This window comes from Lepus europaeus, chromosome 6 (genome assembly GCF_033115175.1).
Source record: "Lepus europaeus isolate LE1 chromosome 6, mLepTim1.pri, whole genome shotgun sequence".
NCBI classification, from domain to species: Eukaryota; Metazoa; Chordata; class Mammalia; order Lagomorpha; family Leporidae; genus Lepus; species Lepus europaeus.
Window position 1 is genome coordinate 126,184,863 of NC_084832.1, and position 25,145 is coordinate 126,210,007.

The 25,145-nt window shown below is 45.8% G+C and overlaps 1 protein-coding gene across 1 annotated transcript in view; it reads right to left on the reverse strand.

Moving 5' to 3' along the window:
* Positions 1–25,145, reverse strand: part of SLC2A13 (solute carrier family 2 member 13) — a 333,838-nt gene that overhangs the window by 248,720 nt on the left and 59,973 nt on the right. Inside the window, exon 2 of the mRNA XM_062195072.1 lies at positions 5,810–5,969. Within this exon, the coding sequence (XP_062051056.1) occupies positions 5,810–5,969 (160 nt within the window). The remainder of the gene's footprint in view (positions 1–5,809; positions 5,970–25,145) is intronic.

Genomic DNA, 25,145 nt, shown 5'->3' on the forward strand with positions numbered 1-25,145 from the left:
CTCCCCTGTGTCAGAACCCATTCAGTGACCTAAGAATTACCAATGGGTATGACTTTTACAAGGTGAATCATCAGAAGGAAGAGGCTCAACCAGAAAAAGAGAAACGTGGCTCATGCAGCAGCTATGGGGTCACGGGGAGATGCTGAGCCTTTCCAGGCAGTATTTATTAAACCTGCAAAATGAGAAAAAGCCAGTTCTGACAGTCTCGTGATTCTGGTAAGGACCAGGGACAGTCACTACGTGAGCTCCCGAATCTGGGGCACTGGGTGTGCGGCACAAACTCAGACGCCAGTGAGGTGCAGCAGAGTTCGGCAGGCAATGAAAGACACGAAGCAAAAGGAAAGGAAGTGTTCAAGCGTTCAGACTCTTAGAAGGGAGAGAATGGGGAGCACGGGGTGTACCACTTAAGATGCTGCTCGGGACCCTGCATGCTGTAACCACAGTGTCGGGGTGCGAGCTCCCAACTCTGCTTCCAGTTTCACTGGGATCCCTGCACCAGCGTGGAAGACTTGGCATGAGTCATGGGCTCCTGGCTTCAAGCCTGGCCCAAACTCCAGGCTGCTGTGGTTACTTGGGGAATGAATCAGTGGCTGGAAAATCTGTGTTTGTCAGTCTGTCTTTCTCTGAATGCCTTTCAAACCAATAAAAATAAATCAATAAATCAAAAATCAAAAACAGACAATGGGAAACACCTCAATTAAGAATACATGAAAATACGAGATTTTAGATGAACAATGAACAACTATTTTTAAGGCTTTTTATAAAGCCATATAACTGGTAAATTACGTACGATTCTGTGCGTAAGTTCTAACTGCTAACAATTTCCAGAGTCTGCAGTTATGGCTAGGGTAGTTCATCAAAAGTGTTTGCTTATAGCCATGTCCCTGCTGTCCCCATGTCAGGTGAGGTAAACAGACAGCCAGGGAAGCCACACGGTACAAGACAGCAGCACACAGAAAGCTCACCTTAAAAAAAAGGAAACCTGGGGCCACTGACGAGCTGCAGTGGTTTCAGCCACCAGCAGCACCCCATATCTGAATGCTGGTCCGAGTGTGATGCACACACCTGCTAATGTGCCTGTGGGGGCACTTGCAACCCACATGGGAGTCAGGTGGAGTTCCAGGCTCCTGGCTTCAGCATGGCCAGGCCTGGCTGTTGTAGGCTTTTGGGAAGCAAACCAGCTGATAGAAAATCTGTGTGTGTGTGTGTGCGTGTGAGCCTCTGCCTTTTGAACAAATAAATAAATCTCAAAAAATAAAACAGCGGCTGGATTTCCACGTGCAGAACCATGAAGCAAGACCCCTGCCTTTCACCTTACACAAAAGTCCGCTCAGCATGGAATAAAGACCTAAATCTACAACCCGACACCATCAAATTATTAGAGAACATTGGAGAAACCCTGCAAGATATTGGCACCAGCAAAGACTTCCTACAAAAGACCCTGGAGGCGCAGGCAGTCAAAGCCAAAATTAACAATTAGGACTGCATCAAATTGAGAAGTTTCTGTACTGCAAAACAAAGTCAGGAGAGTGAAGAGGCAACTGACAGAATGGGAAAAAAATATTTGTAAACTATGCAACAGATAAAGGATTAATAACCAGAATCTACAAAGAGATCAAAAAACTCCACCACAACAAAACAAACAACCCACTTAAGAGATGGACCAAGGGCCTAAATAGACATTTTTCAAAAGAGGAAATCCAAATGGCCAACAGGCACATGAAAAAATGTTCAAGATCACTAGCAATCAGGGAAATGCAAATCAAAACCACAATGAGGTTCCACTTCACCCCGGTGAGAATGGCTCACATTCAGAAATCTACCAACAATAGATGCTGGAGAGGATGTGGGGAAAAAGGGACACTAACCCACTGTTGGTGGGAATGCAAACTGGTTAAGCCACTATGGAAGTCAGTCTGGAGATTCCTCAGAAACCTGAATATAGCCCTACCATACAACCCAGCCATCCCACTCCTTGGAATTTACCCAAAGGAAATTAAACTGGCAAACAAAAAAGCCGTCTGCACATTAATGTTCATTGCAGCTCAATTCACAATAGCTAAGACCTGGAACCAACCCAAATACCCATCAACAGTAGACTGAATAAAGAAATTATGGGATATGTCCTCTATAGAATACTATATAGCAGTCAAAAACAATGAAATCCGGTCATTTGCAACAAAATGGAGGAATCTGGAAAACATCATGCTAAGTGAATTAAGCCAGTCCCAAAGGGACAAATATCATATGTTCTCCCTGATCAGTGACAACTAACCAAGCACCAAAAAGGAAACCTGTTGAAATGAAATGAATGCTATGAGAAATGGTGACTTGATCAGCCCTTGCCCTGACTGTTGATGTACAACTTAATACATTATCCCTCTTAGTTTTTGTTTGTTTGTTTGTTCTACTTAACACTATTGGTTGAATTCTGTAATTAATACACAGTTATTCTTCAGTGTTGAAACTTAACTGAAAAGTGATCCCTGTTAAATATAAGAGTGGGAATAACAGAGGGAAGAGATGTACAATCTGGGACATGCTCAAGCTGACTTGCCCCAAATGGTAGAGTTAGAAACATACCGGGGATTCCAATTCAATCCCATCAAGGTGGCATGTACCAATGCCATCTCACTAGTCCAAGTGATCAATTTCAGTTCACAATTGATCATAATGATAGTTCTAGGAGTCAAAGGGATCACATAAACAAGACTAGTGTATGCAAATACTAACGGATAGAATAAAAAAAGGGAGAGAACGATCCAACATGGGAAGCGGGATACACAGCAGACTCATAGAATGGCAGATGTCCTAAACAGCACTCTGGCCTCAGAATCAGCCCTTAAGGCAGTCGGATCTGGCTGAAAAGCCCATGAGAGTATTTCAGGCATGGAAAGCCAAGACACTCAGTCAAAAAAAAAAAAAAAAAAAAAAAAGACCTAAATGAAAGATCTCTGCAAGTGAGATCCCAGTGGAAAGAACAGGTCATCAAAGAAGGAGGTACCTTTCTCTGAAGGGAGGAGAGAATTTCCACTTTGACTATGACCTTGTCTAAATATGATCAGAGTTGGTGAACTCAAAAGGCTTCCATATCCTTGGCAACTCATGACTAGAGCCTAGGGAGATTTCTGACACTATAAACAAGAGTATCAATTTGTTAAGTCAACAACAGGAGTCACTGAGCACTTACTCCTCATGCAGGATCTCTGTCCTTAATGTGCTGTACATTGTGATTTAATGCTATAACTAGTACTAAAACAGCATTTTTCACTTTGTGTTTCTATGTGGGTGCAAACTGTTGAAATCTCCACTTAATATATACTAAACCAATCTTCTGTATATAAAGAGAATTGAAAATGAATCTTGATGTGAATGGAAGGGGAGAGGGAGCAGGAAAGGGTAGGGTTGCGGGTGGGAGGGAAGTTATGGGGTGGGGGGGGAGAAAGCCATTGTAATCCATAAGCTGTACTTTGGAAATTTATATTCATTAAGTAAAAGTTAAAAAAAAAAAACAGCAGCAAACACGCTTTCATGTATACATAACTACACGTGATTCCCACAAAGCATGAGTTGGACGCTGAGGAACCTGGTTGACAAGGCCTAGGTCTGAACATAAGCACAAGCTAGTTTTCTCGCCCTTTTTTATTTCAGTTTTTCACCCAAGCCCTCTGGTGTTACAGGAAAAGCACACACAGGCAGACTGACTGGCATTACTGCAAGTCTACATCTCCTAGCTGGGAACCCATAGATCACAATTGTCTCCTCCAGGCCACTGCTGTGTGGCCTGCAAGCCCCAGCCTCATCAACAGAGAAAACGGGCCACACAGAGCTCACACTGCTTCAGCTTCCCTCTACGTCCCACCTACAGCACACCCATCTCCTACTCGTCCATCCCACTGGGAAATCTCGACTTCCCACCCATAGCACACGCGTCTCCCACTCCTTCATCACACTGGGAAATCTCGACTTCCCACCCATAGCACACGCGTCTCCCACTCCTTCATCACACTGGGAAATCTCGACTTCCCACCCATAGCACACGCGTCTCCCACTCCTTCATCACACTGGGAAATGCAAACCTGACTCAGCTTCGCTCAGGTGTCTGCCAGTGCTAAGTGATGAGCTACTTCATGCACAGGCATTAATGCAGACCCCACAATAATCTCACCAGGTTAAGTGTTCTGGTTAGAAAACGGAAGCTCAGATGGTTTCTCCAAGGCTCATCATTAATGAACGACAGAAAACATATCTGAATCCAGGCCGTCTACAAACACACCCCTTGCCTCTGCAAAGAGGTCTCGGGCCACCCCACACCCGTCAACTTACTGCCACTCTACGTTCTTTCCTGCTTTCCTAATGAGCACCAAGATACTGAAACTGTTACACTTAAGTGAGCAGGCTGACTTACACACTGCATGCTATATGATGCTACTCCACAAAGTTCAAAAAATGGAACTAAAACATCAATTTGCATTAATGCCAAATGATTAAAATCCATGCACAGTTTTTTCATAACATTCATTTCCATTAATTTTTGATGTATCTCATATATCTGAATGTTTATATATTAGTTACACTAATGCAATTTTTAATCAAAATGATTTACTGCCATCAGGACTCTCGAATTTCCAAGAAAAATTCTGCAACACCAGGTTATGCTGATAGCCCCTTTTTGCTCATCTACAGAGTAGAAAAGACAGATGAAAATGTCTGCTTCTCCAGTTTCTAACGACTTCTCAGTGCGGCAGAGACCAATTCCTCCCAAGACAGAAACTTACACCTACAGACACGGCTGCCACGTTTTACGACTGCGCCTTCCCCGCTGGCTGCACAGCTTTCTGAGCTGATTTTTAGGAAAACTTTACCGGTGTGAGTCCGCAGAGACTCATCCTGCATCTCCTGGCTTTATCACGCTGCTCGCACAAAGGTTTAATTCCCTCCATCCCATTCACATCGACCCCTTTGTCTTCTGTTTGAAGAGCGAAGTTGAACATGGTAAAACCCCATGAGAGCGGGAGCGGGAGTCTATTTTGCTCAATACTCTATTCCGACACCTACACAGAAGTCGATGCTGAACAAACATTTGTTGTAACAAACGGCAGCAAGGAAGAAAACAGGGGGGCCCTGGGGTGCCTCTGGCAGAAGCCCGTGGAACAGATGTGTGATGTGCTGAACACGGATGAGAATAAAGTAGGAGATTAGAAGTTGGAGTCTGTGTCTTTATGCTTTAGCCTAAAATGTGTTTGCTCTTAACAACACTCAGTTAAAATTTCTTTTAATGCAGCTTTCAGTAGCAGTTTTATCATTTGATTCAAAATAAGCCAAACAATGACCAAGGAATAACGCGTATATTTTAAACACACACATACAGCATCTTTTTGTGTAACTAAATCTGTATGCTAAAAGATAGCTCCTTTCAGAGCAGAATGAGCTACCTAAATCCAATAAAGGATGCCACTTGTATCTTCTGGTTCACAAGAAGTTTGCCATTCACTAATATAATTCAAGAATCCATGCATATTTATCATTGCATTCGTTTTTCAACAAATACTGCAAAAGATTACACAGTGTGAGAAATGTCACCTAAATGCTAAAAATCCCTGTAAATATCAATTCTTAATGGTAGGTTCCTTGTGTATCATTAAAATAAATACCAGCTCTTGTCCATTTTCAATAACTCTGAACCCTGAATGCCACCCACTTGTAAAGTAACTATGATTCAAGTATCCAGCTGTAGTTTGCCTGTGGTTTTCCATTCCCCCAAATTACGAGGCATTTGAGAAACTGAACACGGGAACCAGTTACGAACCTCCATCCATCCTTCTGGAGATAACTGAAGGCTCCATCAACCACACTTGCAAAGAACTGGCCCCCAGTGATGAAGAGGGTGTTGATGGTGACCAACCGGCCTCTCAGGTTGGGTGGAGAGACCTCGGCGATGTACACAGGAACAGTCATAGACGCGATACCTGTCAAGAAATAGGAAAGGGCAACGTGAGACATTGACTCAAGACCTCTGCTGTTCTTCCCAACAGCAGGCGTGGGTGTTTGCCACGGTGGCTACGATGCTGCTTGAGACATCCTCATCCCACAGCAGGATGCCCAGCTTCTGATCCTAATCCCAGCTTCCTGCTAATGTAGACCCTGGGAGACAGCAGTTGGGTCCCTGCCATGCACACAGGAGACCCAAACTGAGTTCCCAGTTCCTGGTTTTGGCCTGAACCAGCCCCAACTGTCACAGGCATCTAGGGAAAGAACCAGCAGATGGGAGGTCTGTCTATCTGCCTCTGTCTTCCTGTCTTTCAAATAAAGGAAAAAAATAATTTTATTAAAGAGTCATTTTATTTATTTGAAAGGCAGAGTTACAAAAAGAGGTGGGGGAGAGAGAGAAGTCATGCATCCACTGGTTCAATCCCCAGTTGGCAGCAATGTCTTGAGCTGGCCCAGCTGAAGCCAGGAGCTTCTTCCAGGCCTTCCACGTGGGTGCAGGGGCCCGAGCATTTGGGCCATCATCTGCTGCTTTCCCAGACAGGGAAGCTGGATTGGAAATGGAATATCCGGTACTCGAACAGGTGCCCATATGTGATGCTGGCACTGCAGGTAGTGGCTTAACCCACTACGCTGCAATGCCAATCTCAAAAATAAAAAAGAATTATTATTTCTATATTACGACATAAACATACATATATGGGCTTGATTTTCTAATTGAAATGGATTATCACCTACTTAAAGATAAGGTGTGTGAAAGGAAAGGCTACCACGAAACACACCGAACACCAGACCAAGGGAAAAGTTTTACTCTCATATGGGGGAAACCCGACGGTTGCCTCCCCATGCACAAGAGAAACAGCAGCCCGTACTAGGAGAACAGGTCATAGATAGTTTTGTAGAGGTAAAGAAGTGGGAGCAGCGAATCCTGTTAGGATGGGGGTGGAGCTGGCGCTTGCAGTTGGGCCATTTGGTCACTTGACTTCAAGTAAGTTAGGATTGACGCTTACTGTACAAGATGGCAATGGGGCCAGAGCCCAAGATGGCATCCGGGGCTTGGAAGGCACCACAGAGAAGACGGCACCATTTTACTCTCAGCGTGTCTAACTCGGGGCTTCCACAAGACATGTAGAGCAGCACGGGACATCCCAATCTCGAGAGTACCATTTTTCACATTACCACGTGGAAGCCTAACATGACAACGCCTCTGAAGACCTAAGATGACCTTAGAGTGCCTACGAATGAGCCTTCTCACTTCTGGATGAAAAACAAAAAGATGGGGTGTGCACTGTGGCACAGGTGAAGCTGCTGCCTGTGATGCTGGCATCCCATATGGGTGCCAGTTTGTTTCCTGGCAGCTCAACTTCCAACCCAGCTCCCAGCTAATGGCCTGGGAAAGCAGCAGAAGATGGCCCAAGGGCTTGGCCCCTGTACCCACGTGTGAGACCCTGAAGGAGTTCCAGGCTCCTGGCTTTGGCCTGGAGCCCCAGCTGTTGTACCATTTGCGGAGTGGACCAGTGGATAGAAGATCTGTCTCCTTCTCTCTCTCCTTGAAACTACCTTTCAAATATGCTCTCTAAATAGAATACAATCACTGAAATACTTTAGTAAACATGAAAATGTATTCAGACAAGGGTAGGAATAAAAAAATCATTCCAGAACACTATTAACTATTAGAATGCATCACTGGCAGTAGCCACACCAAAACTTTAATAAGAAATCCATACATTAAGTCACCTTATTCCACCGACTAGGGATACATTTCAGAAACAGCTTACATTAAATAGTAACTCGACAATCTATAGTTCTAAAAACAGATGATCTCATCCATAAAATAGCTTCATAATTACGGTGTATTTGGTTATAATGGCTTTGAATTTTTCCTATCTAAAATCAAGGCAGCAAAATCTATGATAGTAGCTCTAAGTTCACTGATCACCATAATTACTGATGTAACTTTATTTTTAATAGAGATAGCTTCACCTCACTCATCCCAGATCTCCTAAATAAAAAACTACAAAAGTGAGAGAAGAGCCTCTCTTCCAAACGTACTCCAAAAATAATCTTGATGCTCACTACACTGTCAAAAAATTCAAGTTCTATGGTATGGAATAGTCAGCCAACTCACAACGATTTCAAGACATCATCTCTGTCTTGCTGGCCGTAACCTTCTCAGACCCCTGTGGTGTTTCCAATTTCTAGACACTTCTGAGTAGCTAGCCTAAAACTAGTATTTAATCCATACTCAACAACAACAACAAAAAATTAAGCAGAGTTACTAAGAAAATTTAGTCTTTGTTTCTGCAGATGCTGGAAACTGACCCCTCAATTCAGCCAGAACCTCAGTAAGTTGTATATTGGACTCACACAGAATTGACTTCAACAAGGTGCCCTCAATGATGCCAAACAGTGGTGCATGCTGAAGGCGGCAGCACCGAGAAGGCTGTGGCTGTGTATTCTGCTGGCAGTGCCATTGGTCACATTTCCTAACAGTAAGAGACATTTCTTAACCATCTCAATAACTACAAGAGATGTGCTTCTCAACAACTGATATTTCTGTTGTTGATGCACAGTAAAAATCGCATAGCATTTCTTGTTTCTCACTCTACAGAGACAATCAAAGAGATCTGCCTCCCTCTACCCAGTGTTATGGACTTCATATTTGTTTTGTGAACTAAAATGCCTTCTGAGGTCCTGATGTGCTAAATCTTCACTTTCATATTTTTCACTCTTTTTATTAGTTTTGTACTTGAACAAGACAAATAAATGGACAGACTGATCAAAGTAATATGTATTTACTCACGAAAAATTCACTGTGTTATTTACAATAACATGCACACAAGTTAGACTACTAAGTCCCAGAGCTGGGGTCAGCACTGGGTGGGAAGCAGGTTAAGCTGGTGTCACATATGAGCATCAGTTCAAGTCCTAAATGACAAATCCTTTATTTTGATCCAGCTCCTTGTTAATGCACATGGGAAAGCAGTGGAAGAAGGCTCAACTACTTAGGCCCGCAACCCATGTGGGAGGCCCAGATGGAGTTCCAGACTCCAAGCCTTGGGCTAGCGCAGTCTCACTTGCGGTCTTTTGGGGAGTGAATCAGTGGATGGAAGATCTGTCTCTGCGTGTGTCAGAATGCCCTTCAAATAAACAATTTTATTTAAAAAAGTAACTCAGAAGTACACATGGTTATTTCCACCAATGTCATTTGTTAAATAGCATTTGTCAATATATAGACACTAAAAATAATCTTAGGATTCTATGAGCTTCACAGACTAACAGGCATGTGTTGGATGTTGTCTGTACAATTAAATCATTACCTACACAGCTGAAAATTTCCATTTGACTGCTAAGCCGTTTAATAGCACAGACTACCCCCAAAAATTCTTCATTTAACTTGGAAAGAAGAAACATTTGCTGCCAATGTTGACAACTTAATTGCATATTCTCTTAGCTCTTTTTCTTGTACAACATCTTGATCAACTTTTAAAAACCAAACACCAGTTCATCATTTGGATTTCGTTTGCTGCTTCAGTGTGGTCGTTAATAGCAACTCAGCTGCTCCCTTCAGACCGAGAGCCACGACCACTGTCTAGACCGCAAGTCCCAGCCAAGGCGAAATCAGGAGGATGGTTTATAACACCAGAGCACTGACAAGCAAAAGGCAATGGCAAGAAGAAAAGACTAGAGAATCAGAAAGGGACAAAGGGACAAAACCACCCAATGGACAGTTGGAGAGAAACCCAGAGCAATTTTTTTTTTTTTTGGACAGGCAGAGTGGACAGTGAGAGAGACAGAGAGAAAGGTCTTCCTTTTGCCGTTGGTTCACCCTCCAATGGCCGCCGCGGGAGGCGCGCTGCGACCGGTGCACCACGCTGATCCGATGGCAGGAGCCAGGTACTTATCCTGGTCTCCCATGGGGTGCAGGGCCCAAGCACTTGGGCCATCCTCCACTGCACTCCCGGGCCACAGCAGAGAGCTGGCCTGGAAGAGGGGCAACCGGGACAGGATCGGTGCCCCAACCGGGACTAGAACCTGGTGTGCCGGTGCCACAAGGCGGAGGATTAGCCTAGTGAGCCGTGGCGCCGGCCCAGAGGAATGTTTTAACAACTGCCTGTACTATGTTAGAGAACTTACTCAGGGCCACCACCTGATTTAATCCTCAAAAATGCCTGGGAAGCCCAAGTGTTTGGGCCTTGCACCTGCACGGGAGACCAGGAGGAAGCACCTGGCTCCTGGTTTCGGATTAGCGCAGAGCGCCGGCCGTCGCGATCATTTGGGGAATGAACCAACGGAAGAAAGACCTGTCTCTCTGTCTCTCTCACTGTCTAACTCTTCCTGTCTTCCTGTCCAAAAAAAAAAAAAAAATGCCTGGGAAAGACATGTTCCCTGCTCTCCAAGAGTAGGGCCTAGACCCAGGGCGCATGATAAAGGAGTGGAAGAACCAGGCAGTGAGACCCCAAGCAAGGAGTTTGGGGGCTGAGCATCACACCCAAGGGTGGGCTCTGCCATCAGTGGGTTTCAACTCCAACCTTGCCCCTTTCCAGCTGGGTACACGGAGCGACTTGCTGGGCCCCCAACACCGTGCCCATAACATGTGAGGAACTGTAATAAAAGCCTCAAGGACCCCCGCATAGGGGTTGAGAGTTCAGTGAGTGAGTACAGCACAAGGCTTTGTGTCTAGCACACCGAAGGCAGGCAGCAGTATCAGCAATCATTTCTCTTATCACCGTTATCTCTAGCTGTGAGGCATCCCCATTGTTTCAATTTATTTCAATCTGGATTACATGTGGATGTGATAAACACAAACAAGAGAAGCTGCAAAGGAAGCTACATGCAACCCCTACTGACAAACACTTGCAATCAAACTTCACAATGGCACGGGATGGGTCCGGGGTGAAGCTCTACGCTGAGTTCTAACTTGTGATGCTGGCAACTGTTACATGCTGCCCATGAGTGGACAATAGCTACCAAAGGTCCAGCAGAGAGTTCTGCACAGAGAAGTAGAAGCTTTAGGGTGGGCATAGTGGCACAGTGGGTTAAACCATCCCTTGCAAGGCTGCCATCCCACATCGGAGCACCAGTTCCAGTCTGGCTGTTGTGCTCCCAATCCAGCTCCCTGCTAGCATGCCTGGGAAAGCAGTAGAAGATGGCCCCAGAACTTGGAATCCAGCCACCTGTATGGGAGACCAGGATGGAGCTCCTGGCTCCTGGCTTCTGCCTGGCTCGGACCTGGCTGTTGGCTGCCACCAGGCGAGTATACCAGTGGGCAGAAAATCAATCTCTCCCTCTCTTTCTGTTGCTCTGCCTTTCAAATTAATAAATTAATTTAAAAACTAAAGAAGGACAAGGAAGGAGAGGGGAGCAGCCGCAGCAACATGAGCCTTCAGACATAAGAAATGACACGGGGTCTTTGGAGAAGTAGATAAAGAGACCAAGACAGAGTAAGCGTGCGGATGACACGGGGGAGGGAGAGACCCAAGCGTCTGAATAGTGGACAGGAGAAAAAGTCATGAGCAGATCCCATTTTTAAAGAATCATTCTGGCTGGAGTATGGAAAAGTGATTGCAGCTGAGTAACAAGTATGAGAAGTCTTCACAAAGCTTGTGGAAAACAAAGTTAAAAATAAAAATTATGAACTTTATTCTTCAACAGCTCCATCAAGTTCAAGACACTAATGCAAGCAACAGTATCGGTTACTGGGTCCATCCCTAAAGTACCAAGCATCCCAGGGGTAACCATGTCAATGTGCTCCTTCTTACATGACCAACTGAAGAAAGACAGGTGTCCCTCAAAGACCAAGATGAGAAAACAAAGTCAGAGGGAGTCAAATCAGGACAGACAGACACACGCTTAATAGTTTCCCATGGAAACCCACAAAACTGCCCTCCTGTGACAAGAGCAGTAAGCAAGAACCTTGTGGTGAAGAAGGACCGTGGGGAAGCTTTCCCAGGTGTTTCTCGTGAACATTTTAGCTGACTCTCCTAAACAGCAAACGTTCTTGTGCTTTGGCCTCCAGAAAGCACCACAATGTCTTCAGCAACCCCCAAAACACTGTTTCCATGGCGTTTCCCCCTGAGCAGCCCACTTCTGCTGCGACTGGACCACTTCCCACTCTATGGAGCCATTGCTTGGATTGTGCTTTGTCTTCAGATCACAGCACGGAAGCCACGTCTCATCTCGCGCTCCAGCTCTGGTCAGCAAAGCTGCGGGACCTTGCTCCCACTTGTTCGAAGTCTCCATTGAAAGCTTTGCTCTTGTCTGCAGCTGATCTGGGTGCAACGGTCTTAGTACCCATCAGCAGAAAGTCCACTGCACTTGGATTTTTCAGGCAGCACTGTGTCAGCAGGACCAACTGAGACATCTAAGGAATTGGCTATCACATCTTCAGTCGGCTGTCAAACCTCTTCAGTTAGGACATGAACAGTACTGTGTTCTCACAAACTGGCATGGGTGGTCTTCAACGTGGGCTTCGTTCTCCACACTGTCTGACACCTCTTAAAACGTGTTACCCTTTAGTAAACAGCAGATTTCTTGAGGCACTGGCCCTGTACAATTGTCACAAAGCATCGGGGGTTTCACCACCGAAGCTTCATCATCAATCTGATTTCTATCCTTGCTTCAGTTTTAGCAGAATTCATGGTGCACGGATAAGAGCTCTTCTTATGGTGATGTTTTATTCTTACTGTCTCAAATGAGATCCTATTCAGACATGTTATAACACGTTCGCACAGGATTATTCTGGTGCAAAGGAATTTTTAAATCCATGCGCAGTTCTTTCACAATATGCATTGTCCATGAACAATGTGAACACCCCCTGGTGCACTAGCAACAGTGGAGATGGAGTGAAATGGGGAGATGAGAGAAGTAAATGCTGTTTCTGGGATAAGGAGAGTTTGGGTGGGATCTGAGGGATGAGGAGAAAGGAAGTCAGGATGATGTTCAGATGTCTGGAATAAGTGACCAGGAGCATGCTGGGTACTTTGCATAGAGATAAGGAAATGCAGAGGAGGAGGAGAATGTTTGGGAGGAAGATAACCAGGTTATTCCTGATCAGGTTAAGTCACAGCCAGACTGAGTCAGAGATGAGGTGTGAAATACACAGGTGGCCAGCAAGCCAGCTGAGTCCTGTGTACACGGAGATGCTCCCAGTCACTCTCCGTTCTCCATATCCAGAAAGAGTCTCTGCCAGAATAACCAACCTCTCTTTTTTTAGCTCCTGAACCCTCAAGGGAGAATCTGGACCTTATCAGCCTACTTTCTGAGCTCTATCCATGCCTGCTGGGCACAAAAGGTTGGAGACCAAAACAAAACAGGTGAGCGATTTGGTTTGTTGGGAGAAGTTCAGAGGCGAAGACACAGGAGACAGTGGGGACTGAGCCTTGAGTGGGTGGAAGGGGGCATTATAGACAGCTGGAGAGATGGTGCTGAGTGACAGCCCACACGCTCCTGTGTTCCCAGCAGGACCAGGAGAGGAGCAGTGCTGCTTCTCCACGGCTTTTACTTCCGGCACCAGATGTCTTTCAAGGCATCTTCAATGAGGGACCGGGCCAAGTAGGGCATGGGAGTGAGACAACCACCAAAGGTGCTGCACAACACTGCAACTATGGGAATGCATCAGACCACTCAGACACGGAACAGGCAAACAGTGCCCACCACAGTCCTCAGAATTCCCATAATGAAAGACCACAGCAGGGGAGGAAATGAGAACACAGACGCCCAGGACACATCTCCCTCTCCTGCAGACGCCTGGTGACCTCGGAGGGCTTCTCCTGGGACCACAGTGTCACCCACCGGGAGGCAGGCAGCACAGACATCATTCATGGCCCTCTAGGAAAGGGAAAGCCTCCTCTGGAGCTGCCTAATAAGATTTTCTGAAACCCACATAGCAACGTTGGCTCAGAGAGGGTCCCCAACCCTTGAAATGTGCATTCAAGAACCCAGTGCTAAGCCTATGTGTAGAGCTTAATTCTTCAGAAATGCCCAGGAACATCTTTACTTCTGATCCTCCTATCTGAGCTGGAACACATACTGCACGCCAGGGACCTGAAGGTATCCTCTCTTCCCTGTCCCTACCACCTGCTGTGGGACTGCCACCAAGTGTATCAGCAAAGAGTAAGAAATCTGAGGGGCCCAGCACTGTGGCATGATGGGTTAAGCTACCACTTCTGATGCCTCATTCCGTGTTGGAGTGTGGAGTCCTGGCTGCTTGGCTTCCAATCCAGCTCCCTGCTTAAGTGCTTAGGAAGGCTGTGGAAGACAGCCCACGTACTTGGGCCTCTGCCCCCCATTGTGGGACCCGGATGGAGCTCCTGGGTCTTGGCTGTGGCTTGGCCCAGGCCCCGAACGTGCTCTCACTCTCGCCCCCTCTCTCTCAAGTAAATACATTCTTACAAAGAAAAATGGGAAGTGAAGTATATTACTTGAACACTTTTGAGCTAATTTTAAAACTTGATGAAAGCAGACAAGTAGAAGGCTCCATGTTCACTCACGTCTGTCCAATACTATTTGAGTATGGGAGGCACAGACCCTGTTATCTCATCTTCTGTTCACAAAAACAACCCATGCAAACCCATGCAACTGATAGATTTTTAAACATGAAACCTACTTCCATAAAACTTTGGACATTAACTTTTGATATTCCGAAATCTGCTTCCTACTTCAGAGAAATAAATGAATGTCTGTCCCTAGACAAAGCTCACTGTTCCAAAGGATGATAGTTACGTAAAACCACTTAACTCTAAAGTCTGTTTTAAATCATTACTATGTTCTTGTGTAACTCCTCCTTAGATTTAGATAAACCACAGAAACATGCAAATGAATGAGCAAGAACTTCGCCTGTTTTTCCCTGAAACACTGCTGTAAAGAAAGGAAAAGCACCAAGGCTCATATTTTTGCTCTGATACCATAAGCTGAAGATGATGATGTGAGATTCCTCCAAATTAAAACTTGAGCACTACATGGAGAAAATGGACAACACATAAAATTTAGCAGAGTCAGCAGAGTTTTTGATTTCCAATCATTCAATAAACGTCTAATAAAGAAAAAGTCCATGCTGAACTCATGAACTGAAATCAACACCAAGAATGGAGTGATGCAAGTCCTTGATCATAGCTTATTAGAATAAACTTAAGGCCCCAACTCCATGTTGCACCATTTCCTGATACTGCTTAAAAGTTCGATCTCTTACAATGCAATAAGGTCTACATCGATGAAAACTCATTACCACGCCTGGCAGGAGGAGCGGCCTAGAGCAGAGCGGCTGGATAGCCCACCCCTGCCACGTGGCCAGGCTGACTCACTGTCCAAACAGCAGAAAACGCACCGGGGTGCAGAAGCCAGCTTTCAAAGCTGCTGGAAGCCCTTTCAAAGGCCTGAGTCAGAACTGTAAGTAATTTCATAACCAAATAGCATTAGAAAAGCCTGTTGCGATGGATAAAGCCCCATGAATCACAGCAGCCTCCTAGCATGATAAGCCAGGCAGCCACTAATTAGCTTCTTAGAGGCACAAGAAGCTGCCTCTTAATAATAATGCTGCTTGAACAAGAAGGATTATGATGTCCTAATTTCATTTTGTAAATTAATGCTTCATCATCTCTAAAGAAGGGATTTTAATAAAAGGAGCAGAACCAGTCAACCAGTCCAAGGAAACAGGGTCTCTCGCTGCGCTGTCTCAGCTCAGCGCTCTTGCCCACAGTGGATGTGTGCATTCTTCCACACAGTCAAGCTGCTACAGCTATGGGGCTGCTGACAACTCAGAATCCAGCCCCCTCTTTCCTCTAGGCTGGCTGAAGACAATCAGAAAGGATGCCGGGCAACTTCACATGGCACTAGGCCCCAAACCCAACACGAAAGGGCTGCAATGGAAGACATGAATGAGGCAGGATCACTGTGTGCAGGGAGACTAAGAGCACAGTCAACATTCTAGAGTCCTAAGGAGCTCTTAACAAACCCAGGGACAGTGTCAGGCAGTTTCTGCCGGCCCGCAGGGACCTCTCCCTCTGGGTGACTTGACAATACTCTGTCCATCTGCCTGTGTCTTTCGTCACTGTAACCTCTCAGTCCAGTCTGGACTGTGTTCGTTTCTCCAAGCTGGATTTCAAGTTTGTAACTTGCCTTTCAAATAAATAAGTAAATCTTTTTTTTTTTTTTTTTTTTTGACAGGCAGAGTGGACAGTGAGAGAGAGACAGAGAGAAAGGTCTTCCTTTTGCCGTTGGTTCACCCTCCAATGGCTGCCGCGGTAGCGCGCTGCGGCCGGCGCACCGCGCTGTTCTGATGGCAGGAGCCAGGTGCTTATCCTGGTCTCCCCTGGGGTGCAGAGCCCAAACACTTGGGCCTTCCTCCACTGCACTCCCTGGCCACAGCAGAGAGCTGGCCTGGAAGAGGGGCAACAGGATCGGTGCCCCGACCGGGACTAGAACCTGGTGTGCCGGCGCCGCAAGGCGGAGGTTTAGCCTGTTGAGCCACGGCGCCGGCCATAAATAAGTAAATCTTTTAAAAAAGAAAATCCCTCATTGCTGAATGCCAACCAGATGTCCAGGTGTGGTCTTGACACCCAGGCAAGTTGTAGTACAGAAAACAAGGGGGCTGTGACCACCCCATTAACAGAGAGAGGCAGAGAGAGAGAGAGAGAGAGAGAGAGAGGTCTTCCATCTGCTGGTTCACTCCCCAAATGGCCAAAACGGTCAGAGCTGGGAGAATCTGAAGCAAGGAGCCTGGAGCTTCTTCCAGGTCTCCCAGGCAGATGCAAGGCCCCAAGGACTTGGGCTATCTTCTACTGCTTTCCCAGGTCATAGCATAGAGCCGGATCGGAAGTAAAGTAGCTGGGGTTTGAATCAGTGCCCACATGGGATGCCAGCAGGCGGTAGCTTTACCCAGTATGCCACAGCATCAACCCATCAACAACTGGGGATTGGTGCTGTGCAGTGCATACAAAAAACGCATCTTTTATTTTCTATCAGGGTTAGCTGATTGGTCTTTAACTCAAAGTAAACATTCATTAGGGAGAATGTGGGAAACCACAGGTAAGAAGCATGGTAAACAAAAATCACCTTTTATCACCTACAGGTAACCACTGCTGAGATCTGGTTATAACTTTCAGTATTTTTCCCACAAGGTCATTACTTTCATTTGCGATACTGCAAACGTTTTACTTCTCTTTAAAACAGTGTTATCTCTTTAAGAGGGGCCTCAAGTCTTTGTAAGCTGGGCAGAAATATTAGTTATTACATCACTTGTGATGACAACCAACATGCAACTCCAGTGGTCAAAGTAAACAATCCAAGAAAACACCTCCTTCCACAGCCACATGCAACCGTCTGGACATCAGTTTGGAATCCTTGTGGTACAAAATCATTTTAAATGGCAAAATTTGAATATGCAGATTCACATAATTCACATAACCATTGCGGTCTTGTTCCACACACACTGGAATGAGGAGCCTGCAGCTTTCAGGAATTGAAAGAAATGTTCTGCCTCTCTAGGAAAACATTCATGAACTAAAACTAAGAGTTTCATCTCAAAAAATGAAAACATCAAAAAGAGAAGGAATGTTCCTGGAACGCACAGAGGAGGTAGGAATTTCTTGATGGGAAGAGATGGCAAATACCTAAGAGATATCCAGAAGATTCTTAGGGTTGCATTGAGGAGGTTTCAAAGGTACGGGGAGTCAGCCGTGTGGGAGGCTAGCGAGCAGAAGCCTTTACGGCTGACTTCAGAGCACCCAAAGGTTTAATAAGAAATCAATATGCTTCCCCCATGGCAGTGAAGTCAGCAAATGGGAGCCTAAGCAATGCTTCATCACATTTAACTCCACGTGACATGGAGACAAAGATGCACTGAGGTCAAGCAATCCCACACACCTAAATGGGAGCTAAAAGGCTGTGAATCACTTACATGCAGATTTTAATTGCAAGGTGCTGGTGAAACACACAAGGGATATGCATGGAGCAAGGTGCACCCAGGACCAGAACCGGGCTTTAAAAATATTTATGCAATACATATACACAGATGAGGAGCAAAGTAGAAGGGATTATTACTCTAGTAATACTAGAGTAGCAAAATAATAAATGAACACAGCTTATGCCTCCCAATTCAAAACAAATTATTTCATTTGAGAGACAGAGAAAAAAAGAGACAGAGAAAGAAGCAAACACAAATACACAGAGGTGGAGGGAGAAAAAGAGAGAGAGAGAGAAACATTTCCAACCACAGGTCACTCCGAAACGCCTGCAACCAGCATGAATGCACCAGGTGGAAGCTAAGAGCCAAGAAATCAATCCAGGTCTCTTCACACTAGGGGTAGCAGGGACCCAGAAACTTATACCATGTGCATGTTAGCAGGAAGCTACATTGGAAGGGAAGTGGGAACTTGAATGTAGCTACTCCAATACAGGATGTAATCATCCCAAGCAGCATCTTTTTTTTTTAAAGAATATTTATTTATTTATTTAGAGAGACAGGGTTAGAGAGAGAGAGAGAGTGTGTGTGAGAGAGTGTGAGAGAGAGAGAGAGAGAGAGAGAGATCTACCATCTGCTGGTTCACTTTTCAGATGGCTGCAAGGCTGTTGCTGATCTGAGGCCAGGAGCCAAGAGCTTCTCCCAGGTCTCCCAGGCCTTGACAGACACAAGCAGCTGGAGCACCTTCTACTGCTTTCCCAGCCACAGCATAGAGCTGGATCAGAAGAGCTGCAGCCAGGACATGAACTGGCACTCAAATAGGATGCTGGTGCTGCAGGCAGAGGCTTAGCCTACTAAGCCACAGCACCAATCCCCAAGCGGCATCTAAACCACTGCATCAAATGCCCAAATAAACTCCTTCATTTTTTTTAAGCCATTCTTCAGTATAAAAACATCCGATCTTGTCTAGAAGAAGTACATGAGAGAGCCATGAGGAGGGAATCGACAACTCAATGAAATTCAACAAGGACACAGGTGGGGTGAGTAAGGGCAGCAGGAACAATAAAAATTTAACAACAGAAATTATCCACAGTACTGGGAGGAAGCACCCTTTGGAAGCCCACAGAGAACAAAACTGTCCCCCTGTGAGATCTGAATCCAAAGTATGGGACAGCAACCAGAGATGCTCTCCAAGAAAGGAAAGCATGGGAAATTAAAATGACAAAAGACACTGTTGAAACAAGAAATCACTAAGAGGCCTAAAAGGTCTGGGCTGTAGGTGCTAAGGGAGAGAATGGGACTGGGAAATTCTGTAATTTGAGAAAATAACAAAAACTGATTGAAAAATAAAATGTATTTTATGGCTAGGGCAGGAAGGAGAAGCCTGGGTTCTCCACAATGTCATAAAAAGCAGGCCACTGCAGAGGACTGGGAAGTGATGAGTAGAGTATTTTTTATGTTGTGGGGTGTCTTTCAGGAGTGGAGATGTGAAAGTCATTGTCAGGAAAAATTTCAGATGCCCTTAAGAAGCCTCCCCCCAATCCTGTCCACTACCACCACCATATCCTATCTTTAAAACTACCTCTGAACCAGTCAGCAACATGACACACAGCAAAGCTGGTTTCAATGCTCTAAGTGTCTGCCCTTCATACTGGATTACAGACCCCACCAGAACAACCAGCCCATGGGCATTCCCTCTGCCCCCTCGCCCAAGGTTTCTCTCTTCTCTCAGTCCCTAGAGGCACACTGCTTGAGTCATGTAGACAGAACTTCTGGGCTGTCCCCTGACCACTTCGAACCACCAACTGAGTCCTTATTTAACCATATTTTTTCAATGTTCAAAGAGGCACAGGTTCACAGAACATCATAATGTCCATCTTACGTACGAAACATCTCTATTCATGGTTTCTGAGTTGCGTAAGGCAGTGAGGAGTGTCTGAGCCACCCACCAACAGATGTAATCTTGCTCAGCCTCTCCTAACATTGCCTTTCCATCTGCAGCAAATGAACGCATCTATGCTTACGCTTAAAAATCAGTAAACGGAGTAAAATCCTGACCAGGGGAAAATGCAGGGGGAAAAGCTGGTTTTTGTTTTGTGTTTTTTTGTTTTGTTTTGTTTTGTTTTTTTTAATTTTTGACAGGCAGAGTGGACAGTGAGAGAGAGACAGAGAGAAAGGTCTTCCTTTGCCGTTGGTTCACCCTCCAATGGCCACTGCGGCCGGTGCACCGCGGTGATCTGAAGCCAGGAGCCAGGTGCTTCTCCTGGTCTCCCATGGGGTTCAGGGCCCAAGCACTTGGGCCATCCTCCACTGCACTCCCGGGCCACAGCAGAGAGCTGGCCTGGAAGAAGGGCAACCAGGACAGAATCCGGTGCCCCGACCGGGACTAGAACCTGATGTGCTGGCGCCGCTAGGCGGATAATTAGCCTGTTGAGCCACAGCGCCGGCCAGAAAAGCTGTATTTTCAAGATATCCAGACAAGCACTTGAAACTGACTTTGCCAAACTCTTCACAGGTGATCCACAGCATTGTGGGGATCTAATTACAATAAAAAAATTTTTTTGAAGATTTATTTATTTATTTGAATGAGAGAGACAGAGAGCGAGTGAGCGAGCGAGCGAGAAAGAGATGTTCCATTTGTTGGTTCACTCTCCAAACGTCCACAATCGCCAGGGGCTGGGCCAGGCTAAAGCCAGGAGCCAGGAGCTTCATCCAGGTCACCTAGATAGGTGGCAGGGAACTAAGCACTCAGGCCATCCTTGGCTACTTTCCCAGACAATAACAGGGAGCTGAATCAGAAGCAGAGCATAGCAGGCAGACATTTGACCTGCTGTGCCACAACACCCGCCCCTAATGCTAATAAATTTTAAAGTGCTTGGGGGTGAGCATTGGCCAGTCAACCTGTGCTTTCTCTCATTAACTTAAATGAGGAATTATTCCAAGGTAAGCTTTCCAAGACACTTTTAAAAAATACTTATTTACTTGAAAAACAGAGTGACAAAGACAGAGCTCTTCCATCTGTTGATTCACTGTCCAAATGGCACAACACCCAGGACTGGTCAAGCCCAAAGCCAGGAACCTGGAATTCCATGTACATCACCCACATGGGCCATTATCTACTGCCTCCCCAGACACATTAGCAGGGAGCTGGACTGGAAATGGAACAGCTGGGACCTGGACTTGCACTCTGATAGGGGATGCAGGTATGGCAGCTTAACCCAGTGCTCCACAACACCGGCCCCTCTAGGATGCTTTTGAAATATTAGTGGGGAAAGTTGATCAAAGTACAATAGTAAGAATAAAGAAACACCCACGCTAAAACGAAGCAAAGACTGTACTGAGGGGCTCTAGTCCTGTACCCCAAACAGAGAGGCTAAGTCTTTAGGTTCCCTTTACACAGCATCCAAACAACCACTTTCACAGACGTATCCAAGACCAAGTCTTCCACGGAGATGCCGAAGCCCAATGCATGGACACAGAAGTCCAAGGCTGCTTACGAAAGTCTCTCCAACAGCAGGCACTTGTCACAGCGCCTCATCTCACAACCTGTGGTCTCACTGGCTTTGCCTGTAGGGTCTGCACAGAGTGCGTGAGAGTCTCAGATCCAGGAAGGGTGATAAGCAAGGCATCCTAACTACAGAGCCAGGACATTGTCAGATACAGACTCCAAGGGCCAGGACCAGCACTCAGGGACCAGCCAGATGACTGTGAAAAGGACAGGCCCGGCTCTCTCCCGCTGGCTTCAGAACAAGCTGATGAAAATGCATCAGCACATTATCCTCCCGGGCTTGGGAACATTTTTCACTCTGCACGCAGAGCTAGTGGCAGCTCTGACTCCGCTGGCACTATCTAGCTCTGGCCCAAATTAGCAGGTGTTGACGCTGGCATTATCGCTTGCTTCTCCGCCAGCCGCCTGAGACAGAGATCTGGCCGGAAGAGAAGCTGCGATTTTCCTTGACAAAGGATGGGGTGAATGAAGCAACTCAGCACTGCTCCCACGCACACGTCCTAACGCTCTACCTGTAAAGACGCCTACTCACTGTCCTACCCTTATCGACCAAAGTTTACCCACTCTCCACCTGCAAGTACACTGAGAGCCCGTTTCAATCGCTTTTCCACACAGGAAGTTAATACTCTACTGCAGGGAAGACACACAGAGAACAATCAGAGGACTGCTGGATGAGACAGGCTCGGGAGGGAGTTGAAGATACGACAGCTGAGTACCAGGTGACAGATACATTCACACTCTGCATTTTCCAAGGTTACCTTTACCTGGATAGAACTGCTACAATGAGAAGCCTTAAGTGTAAAACTTAAAACATCCATCTGTTCCCCCTGTCTAGGAACTCCGGAACCCTACTTCCTGTTTTCAAATATATCCCAACCGTATACGTGCATTCATCTTAAGCCTTACGGGAAGGCATGGGAAATCAGAAAAGGCAATGTCCATGTGTATCTCTTTCTTTTTGAAAAATTACTAACGTAGGAGACAAGAAATCTTCTCCTTGCTGCTGTAACTTCTCTATTAAATTCCAGCGGACTTCTCATCACTAACAACGGAACTCAGAAGACACTACCAATGCTAGCTTCACGGTGCAGTGAGAAAATACACGCCAGCCCATGTTTCTTGCCCAAGAAGAAAACACTTCTTTGCAAAACATGAGCAAAATCCCTACGTTAGGCAATTCTGAAAGTGTCTTTCACATAGATAGTGGCTGTGAACACACACTGCAAGAATAAAGACGCAGCAAGGGATGAAAACCACAGAAAGTAGCAAATACACAGGAAAATCCTTAAAACAATTTCTAAAAACCCACTGGCAATACCTTATGAATGCCAACTCCATCAAAGAATCAACCTATGTAACAACAAAACTAAAGCTGGATAAAGTTAAAGGGGGACTATGATGAAGACACTGTGTTACTTCCGACCACAACGTCGAATACCCAGGAGTGAATGCAGTGGAGGATGGCCCAAGTGCTTGGGCCCTGCACCCCATGGGAGACCAGGAGAAGCACCTGGCTCCTGGCTTCAGATCAGCACAGTGTGCTGGCGGAAGTGCGCCGGCGGCAGCGACCATTGGGGGAAGAACCAACGGAAAAGGAAGACCTTTCTCTCTGTCTCTCTCTCACTGTCCACTCTGTCAAACAAACAAACAAACAAAAAAACCCAAAAAACTTGGATGTTAAAAAATTTACACCAGCAAAATGTTATGTCCACGCTAGCTGAAAGTTAAATAAGGGTCTAAAAAAAAAGAGGAAAGGAAAAAACAGGAAATTCTTCAAAAAGGCAAAAAGGAGAGAAAAAGCAGCATAAACAATTGACAAAAAAAAGGCAATGTGAAGCAGTAGATAGAAGCTCAACTGCAACGATAATTACAATACATGTTGCTAAGGCCCAGGAAAATTCCCCCTATGACCTCCGAAGGTTCTCTGGAATAAACCAAGCCAGAAGTCACACATGCAACTCCTCACTAGCCCCTCAGGGTTCAGCTGAAATGCTCCCTTTCCTACGTGGGAGGGGGAATGCAGAACCCAGACAATGTCAGGGGCTCTCAAGGATTATTAGGGAAATGAGGGGTCCCAGAGATGGAAAGGAACACCCAGGAAACTGAAGGAAGCCAGGGCAGAGCAGACCCTGTGAAGGAGGTCCCTCCAGGAGTGTGGTTCCACTCCTCGCTCTTTTTTGCTGATAGGAGATTTGAGAGTGGGGATGGAAGGCAACTGAGCTCCTTCTGCCGGTGGGTTCTGATGCAGAGAAGAGAAATCCAGACAGAGCTAGCCTCTGTCTGCTTTGGAGAGAAACAGCACGTGCAGAGGGGGACCTTGATTCCCAGTCTGCTATTAGGGACTTTGCATTTCCTTTAGATCAGCTTGCTCAACAAGCCATAAAAGGCCAGGTTTCTGGGGTGACATTCTGTGAGCTCCACCACGGTAAATGGATTAAACATGCCAGGCAGAAAGAAGAGCGATGAGCCCGGATTTAAAGTTTACACTTCACTATTCGAGAGCAAACAAAAGTAACAGGACAGTAACAGAACTGTAAGCACAGGGGCGGACACGGTGGCGCAGCAGGTTCAAGCCCTGGGCTGCAGCGCCAGCATCCCCTATGGACACCAGTTACTCCACTTCTGATCCAGCTCCCGGCTAATGCAACTGGGAAAGCAGAGGAAGATGGCCCAAGTGCTTGGGCTCCTGCACGTACACAAGAGACCCAGCAGAAGCTCCTGGCTTTGGATTGGATCAGCTCCAGCCATGGCCGCCATTTGGGGATTGAATCGGTGGATCAAAGATCTCTAAGATCTCTCTCTGTCTCTCCTTGTCTCTGTAACTCTTTCACTTGAATAAAATAAATATTTTTTTAAAAAATCAGAGCACAAGAATAAAAGAGAAAAGTCTAATGAAAGAAAGATAAGGTAGCCCTGAGAATCCAGACAACATTAAGTACGAAGCACACAACATCACTACCTACAGATCGAGAGGGTTACTGGATCACAACACAGTGTACAGTTCACTACAAGAGAGAAACTACAAGACACAGGGCCTAACAACACGATTTCAAAACACATGGAGCAAAACCTGACTGAAACATAAGAAGAAAAAAACAAATCCACAAACAGAATGATGGGCGACGGTAGCACATCTAAATCGATAACTGACAGACTCAGGAAACAAACACGCCATGAAAATAACAGGTGTGAACACTGAAGTTAACATGGACCAGCATCCAATTTATGAACTCTAACAATCCAACAAGTGAGGAGCACACATCACCTCCAAGCACGGGAGCAGCATTCAGCCGCTGCCCGTGACACCAGCATCCCCATGAGTGCTCCTGCGATTCTAAGCTGTTGCACTTCTGTTTCCAGCTCCCTGCTAACGTGCCTGGGAAAGCAGCAGCAGATGGCCGAGTGCTTTGGGGAGTGAATCTGAGGATGGGCAATCTCGCCTTCTGTCTGTAACTCTGCCTGTCAAATATATAAAGTAAATATATATATATATATATATATATATATATATATATAGTAAATATATAAAGTAAAAGACCATCCACTGGTCCATAAAGCTAGCTCTCAACACAAAGGAGTCTTCGAAAAGATCATGGAGGGGCAAGTGCTGTAGCACAGTGGGCTGAGCCTCCACCTGCATCCCATATGAGCATTGGTTCATGTCTCAGCTGCTCCTCTTCCAATCCAGCTCTCCTATGGCCTGAGAAAGCAATGAAGACAGCCCAAGTCCTTGGGCCCTAGTACCCACAT